At 47.1% G+C, this 20,541-nt stretch overlaps 1 protein-coding gene across 5 annotated transcripts in view; it reads right to left on the reverse strand.

The window, feature by feature from the left end:
- Window positions 1-20,492, reverse strand: part of HYOU1 (hypoxia up-regulated 1) — a 30,594-nt gene extending 10,102 nt beyond the window's left edge. The window contains exons 1-19 of one of the 5 annotated variants that reach the window (XM_067566722.1): window positions 18,993-19,172; window positions 18,173-18,404; window positions 17,663-17,751; window positions 16,505-16,598; window positions 14,544-14,622; window positions 14,046-14,200; window positions 12,586-12,662; window positions 11,486-11,667; window positions 10,672-10,787; window positions 8,209-8,392; window positions 7,622-7,756; window positions 5,395-5,477; window positions 5,162-5,294; window positions 4,579-4,766; window positions 3,502-3,640; window positions 3,322-3,382; window positions 1,224-1,306; window positions 445-645; window positions 101-297 (exon numbers count right to left, since the gene is read on the reverse strand). In XM_067566722.1, coding sequence (XP_067422823.1) covers window positions 101-297; window positions 445-645; window positions 1,224-1,306; window positions 3,322-3,382; window positions 3,502-3,640; window positions 4,579-4,766; window positions 5,162-5,294; window positions 5,395-5,477; window positions 7,622-7,756; window positions 8,209-8,392; window positions 10,672-10,787; window positions 11,486-11,667; window positions 12,586-12,662; window positions 14,046-14,200; window positions 14,544-14,622; window positions 16,505-16,598; window positions 17,663-17,735 — 2,180 coding nt within the window. In that variant the 5' untranslated portion in view covers window positions 17,736-17,751; window positions 18,173-18,404; window positions 18,993-19,172. Of the gene's footprint in view, window positions 1-100; window positions 298-444; window positions 646-1,223; window positions 1,307-3,321; window positions 3,383-3,501; window positions 3,641-4,578; window positions 4,767-5,161; window positions 5,295-5,394; window positions 5,478-7,621; window positions 7,757-8,208; window positions 8,393-10,671; window positions 10,788-11,485; window positions 11,668-12,585; window positions 12,663-14,045; window positions 14,201-14,543; window positions 14,623-16,504; window positions 16,599-17,662; window positions 17,755-18,172; window positions 19,173-19,776; window positions 19,921-20,158 lie in introns of those variants that run through there. The other 4 variants (XM_067566696.1, XM_067566705.1, XM_067566714.1 and 1 more) reach the window with 4 other exon arrangements.
- Window positions 20,493-20,541: the final 49 nt, after the last annotated feature.

The following is a 20,541-nucleotide window of genomic DNA, read 5'->3' on the forward strand; positions in this document are numbered from 1 at the left end:
ATCTAAACTCAATAAACTATGCATCTTAGAATCTATTGCTCACTCTGGTCCCTGTGCCCCAGCCCAGCCCACTCCCATAGCCTACTCCCTTCACACTTACTTCTTCACTGAGTTCTTCAGCTCATTCTCCAGCAGGTCAAGTACATCACTGACACCCAGCTCCACACTAATCTCATCCACAAGTTTCTGCTTCTTGGGGGCTTTGGGTTTCTTCTCTTCTGTATTGGTGGCTGGGCTGCCATCAGGACTTTTGGACATTTCTTCCTCTTTTCCAGATTCTTCCTTTTCTTTGGGATCCTGTGTCAGAGAAGCAGTTCCAGGATAAATAAATAAGACCAATTCGCAGCACCATTTCACTTGAAACAAATATTTTGAAGAGCGGCACATAAGAACTCAATAAGGTAGATTTGACCTCTAAGGGTTGTTGCAGAGCCAGCTGCTCACCTGCGATGCCGTTTTTTCTCCTTCCCCCTTCTCCTTGTGTTTCTCTGCTTCTGGAGGGGCAGCTTCTGCTTTATCCTGCATTGGAGACTGATGCTGCTTCTCTTCCCCCTGCTCCTCACTCACTGTCCCTTCTCCCTCCTTTTGGTCCTGTTTCTCCCCCTGTTCCTTTTTTCCTGCTTCTGCTTGGCTCTCCTCTTCCTCCTGGGCAGCAGGGAGTAAAATGTCACACAGTTTTTACATGGAAAGCTGACGCAGAGAGGGCAGGCTCTGCAGGGCTGTACTGCAGGCTTGATGTTCAAGGTGGGACAGAAGACACAAGAGAGGGACAGCCAGTGGGCAGGCCCAATGAGGACTTCAGGAAAGTCACGATATCAGCTTAGAACCACAACCCTTTTCTGCACCTGGGAGAGGGAATTGAGACTCCTGTTGTCAACAACACAGGAGCAACCAGGTGCAAGTGGTCTGGCCTGTAACAATGACATGCAAGAGACTGGAGCCTACAAAGCACTACCCAGCAAGGAGACCGGAATGACAAAGAAAGAGGCTTCACCAGGGAAGCAGCATTGGTAGCATTAGCCCAAGAAACTGCCACCACAAGGGCTGTGTATGTTTATTTTTAGTTTTGAAACACATGCAAACTTCCATAGTGTGCAGGTTTTAATCTTGATGTCCTGCTGTCCACGCTGAGTTGGTTCATGTTTAACAGCTGCCTCCTTTACTTGGCAGCTGGCATTGCACCCAGCCGGGGTCCCACCTTCCCATCAAAGCCAACACCTCACCTGAACTGTCTCTGTTAGGTTCTCTCCCATCTCCAGTGTAAGCCCTCCTCCTCCAAATAGGCTGGAGATTGTGTTTCCAAGCTCTGCAGGCAAAAAACCCAGAATGTCAGTCTTTGAAGCAATCTAGAGGTCAGTGTGTGAGGAGAAGGAGCAGCAGCAGCAGGAGAGAGTGACATGCATCAGTCATGGGCATGGTAACTCATCAGAGCAAAACAGATTTCCTTGACTTTAAAATCACGAATTCTGTAGAAGTGCTTCTCCAAGGTCCAATAATCATCGAGGGGCAGCCTGGGATCCTGACAATATTTGCTGTACCAACTCTTGCACTCACTTTGTTATCTCTTTCCCTTCCTGCACATCCCCCTGTATACAAAGTACTTGGCCCTCTTCTCAGCAAAAGCATGGCTTGGAATTTGCCTCTCCAAATGGTGTTTGAGTTTTCCAACATTCACTGCACTAGGTGCCTTCCTCCCATATGCACTCACATACCCCTCCTTCCTACATACCACCTATAAGTCTCTGCACTTGCCCTGAAACCAGGACCATGGAAAGCATCCAATCAGTGGCATCACAGCCCAACCAGAGGGAGAGTGCTGAAGCACCAGATGTGCAACACTTCCCCACCACCTTCAAGACAAAGCACAGGGATTTGTTTCCTTCTAAACAGGCCCCTTCACTGAAGGAGGTGAAAATGCAGCTCCCTTTTATTATTCATGCATGTAGTGCGTGCCTGGATACTGTGCTGATGGGCACCTTAGAAGCATGCATGACAGGTTTTCAGGGGGACATGCCCCCTCCCCTAGCACCACATGCTCAGGGCCATTAGTTACTTTTGATCTGCAAACATAATAGGCAGGTACTTGTGACTCTAAGGATCCTTCAGTGCCAAAAGGATTCAATGTTTCATAACAAATCCTGTCAGGCCTGTCAAACTCACTACAGTTAGCACACTGCTTTTGTAGTATTTATCTATAAAGAATGTCATGTAAAATCTTAATGAAAGGCAGGATCTCAAGGTCATTTATATCACTGCAAAATGTATGTATTGATGCTATGTAAGGAGTTGTGTGTATATATGCTGGAAAACATGCATTTTAAAAGTCTAAATCAAAGCAAATTTGACAGATAGGTTTATGTCAAACAAGAGAGTATATTCACCTAAGCATTGTGAGCCAACACAACAGAAAATCTGTTTGCATATGAAGTCAACATGCAATATGAAGACCACAAGAAGTCAGCATGCCATGGAACAGAACCAGGGAATAGGGAGTGATCATCATGATTTAGGGGACAAACAATGGATTTTTGGAATGATAGAAAGAGAAGGTAAAAGGACACCATTATCCTTCACTGATGAAGCAAATACAGTGCTTTTTGCATTCATGAAAGAGTTCTCAATCAGGTTGGCTGAAAACACTGGGAGATTGCTTTAGGTGAGAAACTACTTTAGACGAGAGTTTAGCAGCTTGTTAAAGTTAAGTTTAGGCTCTATGAAGCACGTTATACTTTGTTTTATAAGTAAACCTTTCTGTTTACAGTATTATTCTCAATCTCTTCAATCTCAGCTTTCAACAACTACTTATAATTGTTTTCATTATAAATATCTCAGTGCTGTGACATTACAAAGGACATGATCCTGAGTTGTAACACTCAAGCTGTGTTTATTCTGTTCCCTTGGAGATATCAAACCTGGTAATTTCTGAGAATGGCCAGTGGTTAATGGCTGGGCACCATAGGAAATGCTCTGAGGACTCAGGGGATGGTGTGTACCTATCACTAACTCACAGAAAGAGGACACGTTCTGCAGAGGCACGGAAGGCGCTGCTTGTGTTGCCAGAGGCTGTTGGTTTCAGGGAGTTGAGTTACAGCAGGCATAGACAAGACTGCTTCATGCTAAGGGCAGGTAGTGATTAAATGCTTCACAACCCTGGATACCTCTGGGGAGCGTCAGAGTACTTCACTTAATTGGTCACTTGTCAATAGCCACAGGACACCTGTCCCTTTCAGAGAAATGTGGTGCAGTTAACTATCTGAGTTATTATGGTTTCAAACCAACAGCTGGTCTGAATATAAAATGTGGACAGTGCAGTGTATTTACTTGTTAATGTCGACTCCTCCTCTGGCTTGTCTTCCACTACAGTTTCAAACACAGACTCCACCTGGAAGCAAAGACAAGAATATTTAAAAAGTACTCAGCAGCACCTGTGCGGATAGGGTAGGGAGACTGTGTGTGAGGAAGACAGGGGAACGTAGATGGCACTAGCTGGCTGGTGCTTACCCGATCAAGGCTAAGCACTCCACTCTCATCCATGTTGAAGTGAGCTTTGATGCCTTTGGACTCATAATCTGAGTGCTTCTTGAAACTGTCCCCGACTCCTCTCAGCCTCACAGTGGTGAGATTCAGGGACCCAAATGCTCTGCGGTGGGGGGAGAGGGAAACCAAGGCAAGAGTGAGAGAATGAAAAGACACCAACCGAAGACAAAGCAGCAAAGTGGGCAGTCATCCCTCTTCCCCAACTTTACTTCAGCATTGTTCCCAATCTCCTCTGACGCTCTGGACTCCAGGTTCTATTCCCAGCTCTCCCCCACTGCGGCCAATCACTTCTGTGCTTCAGCCAAATTCCAGACATTGAGCAGGCTGCTGTTTCTGGGGTAATTCATGTTGTTTCACACACTTAGCGCCAGCTACACAAATGAGTGGGGACCCTCTCCATCTGCCATATTGCAATCATTCCAATGCCATTCACTGGCCAAGTGTCTGAACAGATGACAGAAAGCTGGGCACTTCTTCACAGCAGCGCCCTATGGGAATCAGCTGTTACTGATGGGAAGGTCACAGACTCAGCAAGTGAGCCCAAGAACCAGAGCAGGGATAGCCAGAGTGAGTCTATGTATGTACAAAAGAAAAGTTAGTGCTGGCAAAAGGTGTTAGAATGACTGCCTTAGAGACTAGAATCGTCTGTCCACAGAATAAGCAGCCCCAAGGCAGTGGCAGTGCAAGCTTTCCCCATAATGCCCTCTCATAATGGGCCTGAGCTAGAGGGACTAGCTCTAAGATGAAAGGGGAGTTCAGTTTCCATAGTACCAACATTAACACTGCTCCTTTAACCCTTGTCTCTTCCGGTAAAAATGGCAACTAGAGGCCAGTCAGCACCAGCTGCAGGGAAGAGCAGACTGGACATTAATGCAATGTTAGATAACTACACACAGCTTGGCTTGCTCAAGTATATAATGATTGCAGCAAAGATCCTGAAATTGTGCATTGTCAGCCATCCATCTGCATGTGACTTTCTCTAGCTAAGCACCTGTCTATCAGTCTGGAGGCAAGTCTGTGCAAATGCTTCATCCCACTCACCGCAGGTCATCCTGGCTCAGGAAAGCCAGGTCTCCGTAGTTGACATAAAACTCAAAGTCATCTGTGTAGCGGTTGAAAGTGATGACCTTGCGCTGTGGATATGGTGCCATGCGCTGGAACAAAATCCGTTTGTTGTGCTTCAAGCTCTTGGATTTATCCTCCTCCTCAACTTCACGGGTGAACTCCACCTGCATGGGGTAGGCAAGGGCAGAGAATGAGCCACTAACAGGAACACTTTGCCCTAGACAGCATCTTATACCAGAGGATCCCAAAGCACTTCGTAGACAATCCTGACCCAGCTCATGGCAACTGTAAGCATTACCCCATGTTACCAGACAGAGAAGTGGAGACTTGCCCAAAGTGCCTCAAGGTGAATACTTGAGAGTCTTTCCTTAATTTCCTTCCAGGGGCTCCATATGTGATTCCAGAGTGAGCCCCATTTCCTCTTCAGCACTGAAGCCTGTAGGTTTCCCTTATGCCATTCCAGCTCCACAAAGCTCCACTGCTTATTTAAAACCCCTTCTCCCAATGTCACTCAACACTATGCCCACCGCCCCCAAAAGAGAGGACAGGGGAAGCTCACCTGGATGGGGAATACAGCTGCATCCCGAACAATGAAGGGCTTGACCTTAAAGGCTTTGCTCAGAGAAGCCGCCTGGTAGACTGCACCCATAGCAGCAGCCTCGTCTGCATTGATGTTCTTCCCCAGTTCATCTCTGCAAAGCAAAAGGGAGGGAGTGGCAAGCTTCTCAGTCACTAGTACAAACAGAATATCACTGAGAAAAGGCACATGGCAGAGAGGCCTCACACACTTACTTGCCCACAGCTTTCAGCAAAACCTCCTGCACTTTGGGGACTCGGGTGGCACCTCCCACTAGTATCACCTGGTCAATTTCATCCTAGGAGTTCAAAGACAATTAGGTTCTGTCTTGAGGATGCATCTTTGGACAACCCAAGTTCACTGCTTCAATAGCCCCCCACGATCCACTACTATAGTGCTCTGCAAGCAGCTGCACTACCAACCCTGTTCTCCAAAACAAGACTGGGGTCCAAAAATCCATTCCTTATTCCAGTAAATTCCCAAAGTAGTAGTGTGTGAACGAGCACCTCAGGATCAGGCCCAATGGACAGGGGTGATTTACAGAGCAGCTGTCTCCAGCATCTGAGACACTGCACTTTATTCAACAAAAGTCAAACCCAAAGTAGGCACCATGTGAGAGGAGCCAGTCATTGAAACAGTGGTCCAGAGAGGAGACAGAAACCACAGCTATGAAAGGTCCTGATCCAAAGAGACATTGCAGTGGGTCCCAAAGACAACCATATAGGGGACTCTCAGGAAACTACGGCACCTGCCACCTTAGAATCTAAACACCGGACAAACTAAATGAAAAGTCTCTCTGAAGACAGTCACATCTGGACATAACCACTGTGAGGCATGGGCCCCTTGAAGAGATATCCAGAGATGAGATTCCTGAGCTATGGTGAAGGCTGAACCAACCTCAGATGCCTCCAAGATACGCGGCGGAGACAGATTCTTAAATCCTCAAACTAAGATTAAGGGCTTTTTAACAGTCATTAAAAGCCTGATCCGAATCCCTGGCTTATAGGCAATCAGCGCAGATGGCAATCACAGAAACCTGTTTGACATGCTGTAAGTGCATGCTCTCACCCAGAGCAAGCCCCTCATGCCAGGACACAGTGTTGCAGGGGGTTGTCTCTTGCATTCCCTCTGGTGGCCACTTCCTCAGCCACACTGACCATGCCCAACTCATCTCTTCCCTGGACTCCTTCAGAGAGTCTCCTGAGGCCCAGCCCTCTGACCATGTCATGCAATGTTCAGTACCCTTCTGAGGTTCAGCTAGAAACAAAATATCCTTGGCTCAGCTTCAATTTCCTTAATCTTATAGGTCCTAGCTCTGGACTCCTTGCCTTCAGAGAGACCTGTCTCCTTCCCATGCCCCCCAACTGAGTTCCTCAGGCTACTAATAAAGCTTAGCTCTACCTCCTCTGTCCAGGAGGCAATTAGTTACTCTTTCCCCCAGTCCCTCTTCCCGGTGCAGAGCATGACTAACTGGGTTTTTTCCCCTGCCTTGCTGGTGATGAGGATTAAGCCTCAGTACACATGGCAATGGGGTAACCTCTCCACAGCAACCGCTGCCCTCCAGGGCTGGATTAACTCTCCTGTGGGCCAGGCGCTATTAGATTTTGTGGGGCTCCTTACAAGCTAGCGCAGCAGTGCTCCAGGGACTGCGAGCGCTCAGGCCAGCTAGGGGCAGACCAGCCAGCCTGGGGGCGAGGTGGGCCAGCGCTGTGGTGCAGTGCGGGCCAGCGGCGCTCCAGGGACTGGGAGCACTCGGACTGGCGGTGCTCCGGGGGCGGGGTAGGCTGGCGCTGTGGCGCGGACCAGCAGTGCTCCAGGGGCTGGGAGCGAGTGCTCAGGCCAGGCCCGAGGCAAACCGGCCAGCCCGGGGGTGGGGCAGTGCTGTGGTGTAGCGTGGGCTGGCAGCACTCTAGGGGCTGGGGTGGACTGGCCAGCCTGGGGCCGGTTTGGGTCTGCGCCTGATGCTGTGCATTCTGGCAGTGGAGGAGAGGGGCCGCTGGGGCGCGGGACAACCAGCCTGGGGCCAGAGTAGGTTGGGGCAGGGCAGCACTGGGGCACAGGCTCTGGGGACACTTGGGGCACTCTGACACTGGGGCCACCTGGCCAGCCTGGCTGGTGCTCGGGTCGCCCAGGGCAGGGCTCTTGACACAAGAGGGGTGCAAGGGGTGTGGCTTCAGGCAGAAAGGATGTGGCTGAGGGCGGTTCACCAGCCTCCTGGATTTATTTTTGCAGGGCCCCCCCTTGGCCCTAGGCCCTGGGCTGCAGCCCCTAAAGCCCCTGCATTAATCCGGCCCTGCTACCCTCAAGAAGACAGGAGCCTGTACTTCTCAACAGGGTGAGTTACATTCTCAAATAAGACTCCTCTCAAACAGCAATGGTTGCAATGCAACAACAGCTCAGCATCAGAGGACTCCACACTTGTCAAAATATCCCTGAACCTACCAGGTTCATCTCTGCGCTACTCAGCGCCTGTAGCACAGGCCCCGGAACCCGCTGGAATAAGTCGGAGCACAAGTCCTCAAACTCTTGCCTGGAGACCTTGGCCTTGAAGTCCACATCATCCAGTAGCCCTTCAATCTGGTCAGCAAGTCAGAGACAAAAAGCCATCAGCTTCACATTACACAGCATTCTCCATGCAAATGTTGTTCCAACTCCCACACAGGTGACCTGTGTGTTCCAGCCAAATCCATTGGATCTTAGGAATGCAGCCTATTCTATTACATCCCCATCCCTCTTCTCATGCTGGAGGAAAACAAGACATGGTGCCTTGGACATGACATAGCTCCAGCAAAAGTCTAAACATTTGTCAAACTAGTAACATTGACTTGAGCACCAAAATCCAAATTCTCACCAGTTTGTTAAGCAAACCTCAGTTTAGTGTTGGCATCTCCTGGGCAAGGATGAAGAGGGAGAACATTTTAGTGTAAAGATTATGTAAAGCAGAGAGATAGAGCTCTCTCAGACCCACTCTTAATCCAAGTCATTCCCATTCCTGAGGAAGGGGTATTCCCTGCAGTACAGGGCCATACCTGGGCCATATGGTCAGCATTGGCGCTCAGGACAGTTTTCAGGCGGTTGGCCTCCTTTAGGAGCTTAGCCATGGCCCGGGGATTCTGCCGAACATCTTTCATAGGCTGCTGCTTGTTGAACAGTTTCACCAGGTAATCCCGGAGCCGGAGCTCCATCGCCAATCCCCCTAGTGTGCGATCGAATCTGAGCAGGGAATAGGAACCAGAAACAGACACTCAACCTGGATGGATCAAGTCAATAACAGAATTTGGAGTCGCAAGTACCTTCTCCACCCACAAGAGAGAGTTCCAGAGCTGGCCTGAATCTTACAACTCCTACAAGAATATGAAAGAATTCTCTCACCTGCAAGTCATTTATAACAGGAACACTGTGGTGCAAAGAGGGATTGCATACAATCCTGAACGCTGCACAATTTTCTCCTTACCAAATATCAGCGCATGGCTTTATTTTACAACAACGTGGCTTTAAACAATTTCGGCTCCAGATTTTTAACGTCACCAATCAATAAACTCAAGCCCCCCCAAGCTGCTTGAGGCTATAATTCCTGATATTTCTCTTTACATTATCACACAGAATTCTAATGTGCCTGTCCCCCAATAGGTTTTAAACCTTACAAATTTAAGACCTTGTTTTCAACCTGTTTCAATCAACCATACAAAACTTAGCACAAGGCTATAGCACTACAACACACTCAGCTGTGATTAACTATGAATGGATATGGAGTCTGCTCAAAAGAACAAATGCACCATTTGAACAACTAGATCATTGGTTCTCAACCCATGCTTGTGATCCATCAGCACACAGCTGCAGCCCATTTGACATCCTCAGTCCCATACAGATAGTATGTATATCGTGTAGTGCAGCCCACATAAAACAGAGATCTGTATATATGGCCCACAATGGTAAATAGGCAGAGGACCACTGAACTAGACGACTTCACCATCCCAACCACCTTTGAGCAGAGGAGCTTCATAACAGACATACTAAAGGTGTCCAAAGGTGATGAGCTCCTGAGAAGCCAGGCTTTGTCTAACTTAGGTCTCAACAGTTATTGCCCTGCAACTAGTTCTTTAAACATAATGGGCAGAAAGACCCTGTGGTCTTTTATGTACTGCCCCTATACACCCATCACCCTCCATATCATCATCATCCTTTCTCCTCTACCAAGTCAGACATGATAGTCCTGTATTCTCTCCTCCTCAAAAGGATGCCCAACTTCCTCAAACCAATGGAACCAACTTCTACAAGCTTACATACAAGTAAACTATGCTAAAAGTGTTATTTAGGTTTACGACTGTAAATCTGGCTAGCAAATGCCAGACTTAACTGCCTGTGGAATCTTGTGCCTATGCATTATGAGACTGTCTCTGATTACACATACTGTCCCCCCACCTCCTGGGACCCTTGTCTCACTCAGTATGTGGATCGGACAAAGAGGCAGAATTACGATGGCATGGGCAACTATAAATATGGCATTTCCTAATTTTTGAATGCTTTAATTTAATACTAAATACTTGATTTTGATGTAGTTTTAAAAAAAATGTCATTTCCAAGGTTTTTTAAGTAAAGAAGTTAAAACCAGACTTGTGTACAACTGAAACCACCATACACAGCAATCACGCATCTTCAGCAGAGTTTGAACTCTGAACCCTCAGTACAAACTGTTACCACTTGAGCTACTAGACTAACTACATTAGCTGACAGCAGAAGAAGGTTGTTTTCCTAGCTGGGGGATGCGATGCTTATACCATACGAGTCTAACAGGTGGTTGTGCGAAACCTAGCATATATTTCTCCACTCCCCACCCAAAACCCCAAGAGGTGGGATCTCCTGCCTCGTGGTATTCCCAGATTGAATGATGGGAAATGGTTTGGATCAGGGGGAAGTCCAGCCCAGCTTTCTCCATGCCCCCTCCCAGCTACAACTGCCCTGGCAGCAAGCGGGTGTTCTCACATTACAGCATGTTCTGCTGCTGCTTTGGTGGCAATGTAGGCTCAACAGAAGCAAGAGAAGGGAAATAGTAAATTTTTTTTTAGAAGTTAATAACTCAGCTATATCTGAATGGAATTTCACTGAATAAAGAAGAGGCACAGCTCTAGTCCCAGGGCTTTGTCCATGTCAAATTTCAAAGAACTGCCACAAACAATGGACATGACAGCTTCTCAAAAAAAAGTCACAAGAATCTTATAATGGAAAGCGTTAGATAACCTGTATACAAGGGTCACTATGAGGTACACCTGTACGTTTGGCAACATGTCCACATTCCAACTACCCTTTACAAAGTGAAGCCACCCAAGTTACTTATAGATTGAATCCTACCACTCAAGGCATGCTGCCCCCACTCCAGCGTCTGTCTGAATACTCATGTTTAAAACTAGCTCCGAAATGCATCTGTTGTGTGTTTAGAAGAGCCAGCAAAGCAAATATTTTCTTTGAAGTATGGGACCAACAGGAGTTCTTACCCGACCGCCCGAATCTGCAGCTGAGGTTGGGTCCCCGAGTCCTTGGTTTTCACTGTCTGATAAGTCACTATAGTGCACACAGTGCTTCCTGCTCCCATGTCATAAAACATGATATTCTGCAAAAAAGAAGCCAGAAAAGGCTAAGTAAGGTACCTGGGTGTTTCCTCCATGAATGGGAAGGATAGGAGACTTTGGGGATCATACAGCTTGGTATGAGGCAGGTATTGATCATTCACTAAACCTGCTTCAGTCTACTGAGAGACAGCAAAGCACAATTACCCAACAGGAGACTTGCAGCAGTAAGCTATATGGACTGGAAGCCTGTAATAAGAGACCTACTGAGTGCGTCCTTATTTCTCCCATACTTCTATTTTATAAAGTAGAAAATATAATTAATGCTTTGCTCTTCAAGAGTCCCTTCAATCTGAGGAACTCCAACTATTTTACAAATAGCTTCCAGTGAGGTGGGTCAGTATTAGTGCCCCATTTCACAGGTGAGAAAAACAGGTCAAAAGTGTGGTAAAGATGACTAGAACCCAGAAGACCCAACTCCCAGTCCCCCACCCTCTCCACTACAAACCATCTCTTCGCTTTCCATATCTATCAGAATCAGTTAGGAATGTACTTGCTGTTTTATACACATAAGCTCTGCTCAATACTTAGGTCTGTAAAAGCAATGAACAGAGAGAAGTAACCAAGAAGAGCACTCAGCCAGCAGGACCACATCTTCACAGTTTGCCACTTCCAGTCTTTATATAGCACACGCTCAGGCAGGATTTAATAGGTCCCCCAGATCTGCACCAGCTGCATATACCTGTGCTGTGGCATTGATGTCCTTCCTCCTGAAGACCCCATAGTTCAGAGCCACAGCAGTGTTGTCATTGATCAGCTGCAGGATCTTCAGGTCTGCCATCTGAGCTGCATGCAGGACTGCCCTTCTCTCCGCCTGATTGAAGTAGGCAGGGACGGTGATCACCGCATCCTTGATGGGTTGTTCTGCAAAGCATGGAAGAGAAGAGGTTTTCCATGGGACTGGCCAGTGCAAAAACACCTCCACAACAGGGCTATCAACATGCAAGTAACTATGGCGAGTGTGACAACAAAGTCAGCAGTGCAGAGAAAGACTAAGCCCAGTTCAGCCCAGCTGAAACTCCAAAGAAGTTAATGGAGGTGCACCTGGGATGAATTTGTTCCAATATTTCCACCTCAAACCCACCAGACTTCATAGCATCTGGTGAGATGGTTACACTTCCAGTGTGTCTGCTGTGAAAGGATCACGTTCATTCTGTTCAGACTTCAGAAATTAATTAAATCTTCAAGGACCCTGAAATCCCAGGCTGATAGACTGTATGTTCTCTGGGGTAAAACCTTGTTTGAATGCTTGGAACAACTGCCTCAATTGTAATTATCTGTTAACTACAGGCCTGTAAGAAAGCAATAAAAACAGATCCAGCCAATTCTTCTGCAGTTTCCATTGCTGTCAGCATTTCTGATAATACAGCTATGGAAAGTCCATGGCTTTTGTTTCTTTTATTAACATTCCCAAGATAATTTTTTTTAATAGGAGTTTAGCACTAGTGAAAGGAACCCTCTATCAACAGAGCAGGTATAAGACGGGCGGCAGCAGGGCAAGTTTATTTTTATATGGATACTTGTCCATGAGGAACTGGGCTAAGATACCACCAAATAGCCATCAAATAGAAACTTTGGATCACTAGCGCTTAAGCTTGGTTTAAAATGATGAGTTAAAGGTTAAATTATTCAATACCCTGTTTCTGATTCCCCAAGACAACCTGTTTGAGACTTTCAACCCCTGCCCCTCCAGTCTCCCTGTAAACTCCATGTCCTATAAAATTAAACAAAATAAAACTAAACGATGTAGCGATACTGTAAAAAAGTGACAATCATCCCAACCTGCAAATTCCTCAGCCAGACCACGTGAATAGTTCAGGACCATGCCCAGTATCTCTTCCGGAGAATACTGCATTTCACTGCAACACAAGGCAAGCATATAAAACCCTCCATCAGCCAGGCACCAAAAGTTATATTCAAATGTAAAGCTAAAGCTTCTCTAGCTCCTTTCACAAGGCACTGACTAATAAGGAATGAAGCACCAACATGACAGCCCAAAATTGCATAATTGTTGAATTATCAGATCCAGGAGAAAAAATGGAAACATTTTTTGCACAGAGTAACACAGTGATAGAACTGGCAGCAAAGCTCTTGGAGGGGAGAGAATTCTCTGTCCTTCCCCTTCGCTCCCCCCAACAAGGACAATGTGGCCCAAAGCTCCACATTTAAACTCACCAATGATAAAAAATAAGCCATCGATGAAAGGTCCAGCAGTGATCACATGGGAAACAGACACCAATTGGGGCCATAAATATGAAGCGGGAACGATATTATTCCGGAAAGTTATAATTCAGCACCTGGGACTGGTGCTAAACTGATACTTGGGATTGGTGAGCTCTGCTCACCAAACCAAGTAGAGGCATGCACTCTCACATGGCGGGAAGGTGTCACAAAACACAGAAATCCGTAAGATCACAGGTGAGGAGAGAGAAAACGGAAAAGAAAAAGAAAAAACAACAGGGATGGAGTACAAGTCACAGTGTCAAAATGAGGGATTCAAAGCAGGACACTGTGCAGAGAATCTGGACAACCACCACTGCCCCAAGAAGGAGCCCAAGATTTTGAGCATGTCATTCAGAGAAACTTTGACCAGACGCAGGCATGGACAAGGAATTGAAAAAAGGCCTTTCATTTTCCTCTTCCTGGACTGACTGACAGTCCTGGAGTCCAAAGTTCTTTATTTAGCCAGAGAACCAGTATAGCACAGGCAGGGCTGGGGAACGCTTCTCTTTTCCCCATGGTCTCCTCTGCTAAAGTGCTTTACCTTGACATTGACTAATGCTCTTGGGACATCAGGGGAATTCAATCTCAACCGTCTCTGTGCTGAGACTGCCAAAGGGGCAATTGCAGTCACATTTGGGATGTGGGCCCCTGCCCACTGGGAACTGGAATGTCACCTCTCTCCTCCCAAGCTCACTTTACACAGCAGCCAAAGAGTTGTCACTGTTTTCACTACTGACCTGAGAAGATCTGAACTGGCAACCAAGCCATGACAGGCTCCAAATCCAGTAATTGGGCCTTTGAGTTGGCCATTCCTTGCCAGAGAGAAGGCCTCGATCTATAGCTGTTAGGAGCAGCTCTCCTAGCATGCTACAGAAAAAGCTAAAACCAGTATTTCCTCTTTCTCTCTCCAACGGTGAGAGTCAGCTGTCAACATGCTAGAGGAGACATTTCCATGCAAGTTTCATAGGCAACAGCACAGCAGTGAAGGTCTCAGGAGGAACCTGAAGTTAGTCACTCACTGGGACAGTTTGAAGATAACCGTCTGTCTCCTCTCATCCTTTACCAGCTCATGTTGTGGGAAGCGCCAACGGTACAGTGCCACCTGGGGGTTATCTATGTGTTTACCCAGCAGATCCTGAAAATACCGGAGGGCTATCTTCGGGTTCTTTATTGACTGCAGAAAGGAAGACAGCGAGTCACTCAAAATGATAATGCTCAGTCCTGAATTGTCCCCAACCAGCCCCCCACTGTATGTGTGTATTTGGGAAAGAATATTTGCTTTGGGAGCCAAGATTGACAGGTTGGTAAAAAGCAAAGATGAAGCCACATGTAATTAGGGTTTCCATAGGGGAAAGAACACAAGATGAGGGGGTAAAATCTCTTAAGCGGGCACTCAGACACCCATCTCCAAGGGACTAGTGTAGAGAACACACATGGGAATGTGGGTTTTGTATACAGGTATCATATGCATATCGTACAACTTATGCAGCTCAAGTTTAGGTGATTTGGGATCTTACCATTCCCGCTGCACTATCACCAAAGAGACGCTCATTTTCTTTCAGGGCTACAGTCACTGGTGTTTTCCTCTGTGATTCTCTAAGCAAGAAAAAGGGATAAAAATATATGACATGGGTGGACAGTCAATGCAAACAGCTCCCACTGATGAGGCTCAGCATATTTAATCCAGAGAAATTTAGGAAAGATACTCAGATGCCACCAGGTATTGAGACGATGCGCTAGAGATAGCTCATCATTCATTAGTCTGAAGGGTTTCAAAGCAGCATCTCCTTCCAGGGCTGTTGTGCCAATTGATCATTCTCCAGGAATGAGATGCAGGACAGTTCAGTGCAATGTCACCTACAATGGCTCTACCTGTCTATTTGAAAGGCTTCTATGATTTATCTCTGCTTCCATACTGCTGGAAAGTTTGGAAGAAGGTAACCAAAGTGTTAGAATGCCAGAGGCAGCACTTTAATGCATTGCTAACAAACAGCTCATAGCTGGAGGCCACTCTAAAATAATCTCCATGCGCTGGATTCTCAGTACCTACATGACCTTACCATACCCAGTGCTGCCCCCTCCTCCCCCCGCCACCACACACACACACACAAACAACTCCAGAAGGATGGTAAGAGATAGTTGCATGACAAGGAAGGGGCAGTAATGGAACAGAAATGTCAGAACTTGGAAAAGTCACCTGACACACTCTACCCTGAGGCAAACAAAAGATTAGACCATCCCCAACACATAAGGTACAAGGGCAATTCTCTGACAAACGTTCTCTGCAATTTTACTGGGGGACCTATCTTTCCCATTAGCCTTTGGCTAGCAGATTCATAGATTCCAAGGCCACAAGGGACTATTGTGATCATCTACTCTGACAGCCTCTACAATACTGGCCACAGACTGTCCCCCACACAATGCCTGTTTGAACTAGAGCAGATCTTTAAAAAAAAAATCCAATCTTTGATTTAAAAATTGGTAGTGGCAGAGAATCCACCATGACCGTTGGTAAATTATTCTTATGGTTAATAACAGTCACTGTTAAGAAAGTACGCCTTATTTAGAACTGAATTTGTACAGATTCAACTTCCAACCCTTAGGTCTTGTTATACCTTTGCTTATGAAATTAAAGAATCCATTATCAAATATTTGTTCCTCACGTGGGTACTTCTAGACTGTAACCAAATCATCCCTTAACCTTCTCTTTGTTAAGATAAATAGACTCAAGGAGCTCCATCTATCGCTATAAAACGTATTTTCTAATCCTTTTGTCATTCTCTTGGCTCTTCTCTGAACACTCTCCAATGCTGAATACTCTTGAAGTCTCTCACCTTCTGGCTACTGGAGTGAAGGAGCTCCCACTCTCCAACAACAGACCTTTGGGGAGCAGCAAGGGAATCTACTTATCTTCCTTTTTCAGACTGCTGACCGCTACAAGATGGAAGTTTCTCTGCTGTTCTACCCATCTCCCAGCCTCCACTTTGTTTTCCCCTCCTCATCATCCAGCTTAGTGAATAGCTCCAGTGCCAACAGCAAAGCAAAACAGAGGTGATTCTTTTTGTTTCACTACTGCTTACAGGTTTCTGAATAATTGCAGTGCAACTTGTCAGTTTTAGCATTACTTTGGGCACTTTGGCAAACCTGAGAAGCAGCAAAGGCACTGGTATTGATAATATTGGGAAAGATAACACTACATTTGCTTGAATTGGGTCACAGTTAGAAGGTTTTCTTAATTATAAGAGCTAGAAACTTCTTCTAAATGAATGATTATATTCTGCAAATACTGATAGCTTAGGCTCCTCCATTCCCTTGAGAAAGTTTCCACCTTACACTAGCGAAAGGCTGTTTCAAGCCCCTTATGAGTATAGAAGGGCTTTCTAGACAGTGCAGAGATAGGAGTGTCCATCATAACCTGTATCTCCTCACAGTTTTACAGATACGGGAAAATACCAGACCAAGAAGTATTATAGTTTACTTGTTTAAAACGATTTCCATGGGCACCCCAGGCTTTACAATTGCTATCTTCATGGATTCACTGCCTAGGTCCACCGACATCACAGCCAGGGAGTCTGAAATGCAAAAGGAATACATGTAAAAAGCTGTACTTATTCCATGAGAAACCTCTCTCATTTGGCAAGATCTCTTGGCATACTCTTGGGAAGGGGTGTAAAGAGAGAAGAGTGAGGTTACCCTTAAGAACTCAATCCACAGAAAAGTGAGGAAATGCCATTCTAAGGTAGGAGAGACACAAGGTGGGTGAGGTAATACTTTTATTGGACCAACTTCTGTTGGTGAACAAGACAAGCTTTTGAGCTACACAGAGCTCTTCTTCAAAAAAGAATATACTACCTCACCCACCTCATCTCTTTGATATCCATGTCCAACATGGCTACAACAGAACCGCAATCATTCTGAGGTATGGGCAGTTCCATGCCTCACTGGACTTCATCAGTGTTAAGGTGTTCATTTTCAATACATTTTAGGAAAGACATATCAGAATTACCTTCAGGCCTGTCAGCTTCATCTCTTGATCCCTTTATTTTGTTTGCCATTTAATTTTACCCCCCAGTTCTGAGTAAACTACAGTTCAGTTGCTTGTTTTTATATGCTTCTTTGTCTTAAAATAGAAGCCTGAGACAATGTTGTGAATTTCATGCTGGGGAAAGGTTATTAGAATGAGAGCCCTCGAGACAGAAATCATCTATCTACAAGTTTTCTCCCTGCACCAGCCACTGATGTATCTCCCACCACAACCTGGCAGAGCCCTCCTCTAGTGCTGAGGAAGTAGTGATCCTTGTAAGCAGTTTCCTTGACCCAATCAATGCTTAGCTTCTCTGCTGAGTCTGCAAATAAGGGACTAATCATATTAATTTTTTTTTTTTTTTTTTTTTTTTGCAATGGGCATATTTATTCACTGAGAACAGATTGAAACCTAAACACTCATTTCACAAAGATCCCCAAACAGTAGCTGGATGATTATAATTTTCAGGCTGGACTTCAAGCCATGATCTTGGAGGCATATCTCATTGGCAGTTCCCAGAACCAGCCAGACCCCAAAGTGCAGATTCTTTAAAACTTCCCCTGGAAACTAATCACGCTGTAAAAATCAGGCTGCAAAAGAAAGTGCACACACCTGTTTCTGATGGCAGACAGGCCAGCAAGAGAAAGATCAGGGACCACGAGGACACTTGTATCATCTTGTCCATTGGAACTGCTAATATCCTGCTGAAAATAAGCAGCCAAGATTAATTCCCCAATATAGTGGTGAAATTCTCAGCATGTGGTGGGATTTTTCTTCTTTATGCATTTTATGCCAACAACTAATAAATAAAAATCACAAATTAAATATTTATAGTAAAGATACCTGAGATATAAAGTTCTGATCTGGCTCTAACTACCACCCAAATTCAAAAAGACTTTGGTTTAGGGTTTTGGTTCAGGTTCATCTTTGATTTACAAATATCATTCATTTTTACAATCAAATTAATTTTAAAAACTATCTGGAATGTTAAGTTTTGGATTGACAATGGTTTAATGTTAATTGTGTTGCTTGCTAGATAGCCAATAATTTTGTGGGTCACTTAAAGAGCAAACTCCCTTTCAGTGCACTCCCACACACACACATTTTGTTGTCAAAACCCACCTTCCTTTCCTAAACTGCAGTTTCAATTAGATACGATAGTCTTCACTTCTTGTAAAACTTATATGTGGTGTTTTTATGCATTGTTAAAAAGCTGTTGCACTTCACCCTAGAGATGACCGCATTTCAGTAGCAAACTAAGTGGCTCTTTGTCTGAAGATGAGTGAAATTCTTTCATCCCCAAAAAATTCCGAAGAGGGCGGTGGAAAATGTCAGTTGCATCTTACTCTGATACCTGTGTGGAATGTTTTTGCTTTACTGTTTTTTTAAGAATTAGAAACATTTATCTGCACTTTTCTTAAGTACCTTAATTGAGTATAAAGGATCTACAGCTTTTTTAAAGGTTAATTAAAAATACTGCACAAGATTTTTATAAGAAACAATCACAATGGACTTAAATCCGTATCAATCACAACGTTTTAGAATATTCAGAAATGCTGTTGAGAGAATTGCATCTAACTTGGAAACATAACCATCCAGAGTAGAGACTGCCCTTTAAAATCCCACTACATTTATCTTGTTCTCATGCATCTGACAAAAGGACCTTACAAACATATTGATATTTCTTCCCAACCAGGCCTTCCAAGCAACTCCAATGCAGATTATATGGGCAGGTGTGGCAATGCATCATGTCACAGTACAAAAAGCAGCCACCACCTTTAAGAAATTACACCCAACACTTATCATCCCAGTCTGACAGACCATCTGTTCTACCAGAGCCCTGAACTAGGAATACAGACAGTATCTACATAGTTACTGCCTTCATTCCTTCACACACAGCACTGCTTCAATAAAGCAGTGCTAACTTAGACCTTATACATACCTGGATCTACAGAGAAGCATTCCTACGCCCATCAGCTCTGCACTTAGCACAAAAACATTACAGTGAGCCAGTGCCCCCAGCTCTCTATTAAAGCTAGCCGTCCCGGGAGTTGCTTCTGGGCTGATTAAAGGACAGTGCTCAACAAGTCACTACAACCAACAACCCGAGCTGAAGTTTGAACATAAGCTTGGCTGTATGCCGCATCTTCCGTGCGGATGGATGGAAAATGCACCTGTAAGGACAGCAAGCCGGGCCCCCAGAGCGAGAACCCCCGTCATTTTCCTTGACCACAAACTCAGCAGGTTCTGCACCCACGCATGCCCCGGACATCCTGCACGCTACACACACCACCCCGACACACGCCCCCGCACTTCGGCCTTACAGGCCAGCACAGAGCTGGAGGCAGGCGGAGACACGACGCAGAGCCATCGCCCAGCAGTCTCGGGAACGAGGGGACCCGGCCTGCGCCTCCCGGGCGCTCTCCCGCCAAAGCCTCCCTCCCCCGAGCCCGGGGGCAGACCCGGCGAGCACGCCGCTCCGCTCCCCTCCCCCCCCGGCGGCTCGGCCGGGGCGCAGTCCCGAGAGGCCGGTCCGTGGCAGGGCTCGGCGCCCCTCACAGCCTGCGGCTCCTTCCAGCGCTGCGCTGCGCTGCGCTGCGCGGGGCGGGAGAGGCAGTCTCCCGGCCACAGGCAGCCGCAGATGCGCGTTGCTCCCCGCCGCCAGAGGCCCGGGCCCGCGACAGGCCGGCACCGGAGAGCGGGAAACCCCCGCCGGCCCCACTCACCCCCAGCGCCGCACGCGCTGCGCTAGCTCAGCCACCACAGCTCCAGGAGCGACAGCGGCCCCACGGGCCCCGCCCCCTGCCTCTCGCGCTACCGCGCAGCCTCAGACACGGGCACGGACGCGGCGCGAGCGGATTGGAGCGGCCAATCCCGGCTGCCCATCTCGAGCCCCCATTGGGCCACGTCGGGAGACCGGAAGAAGGGACCTGGAACGCTCCAACTCCATTGGCTCACGTGAGCCGGGTCGGCGCTTACAGATCTGAAAAGCCGGCGCCGGGCAGGGAAGCACATGGGCCTATGGGCGGGCGAAGGGGCGGTCTTCCCATGCTCTCTGCTGTCACGAGTCGCTCTGAGCCGAACGGGGAAAGGCAGCTCGATAAACACCTGCTGTGAAGCCGGCGGCACTAGCTCCGCTCCGCTCCGCGCCCTGTCACGACCTCCAGCCGGCTAGTCGTGTGTCACGGCCTGGCCCCCGGGCGGCGGGCTGTGCCCGCTACGCTCAGGCCACGATCCCGCAAACTCGTGCCCGCCGCGAGCGAGCAGGCCAGTTGTCTGCCCTGGGACTGCTCACAGCAGCACAGCTCGCCGAGCGGCTGCAGAGCACGTCGCTGTGCAGGAGCGGGGCCGCAGAGGCACGCCGGCGGCACGTGCACACGCCGCCCCGCCCACTCGCGCCGCGGCGCGCCCTGACTGTAGTGACGTCACCCGCCGGCACGGCACGCACGCACGCACGACCGCGAAAACTACAGCTCCCGGCAGGCCCCGCA

The sequence above is a fragment of the Emydura macquarii genome, unplaced genomic scaffold (assembly GCF_026122565.2).
Source record: "Emydura macquarii macquarii isolate MOO-44397 ecotype Brisbane River unplaced genomic scaffold, CSIRO-AGI_Emac_v2 contig_312, whole genome shotgun sequence".
Classification (NCBI taxonomy): domain Eukaryota; kingdom Metazoa; phylum Chordata; order Testudines; family Chelidae; genus Emydura; species Emydura macquarii.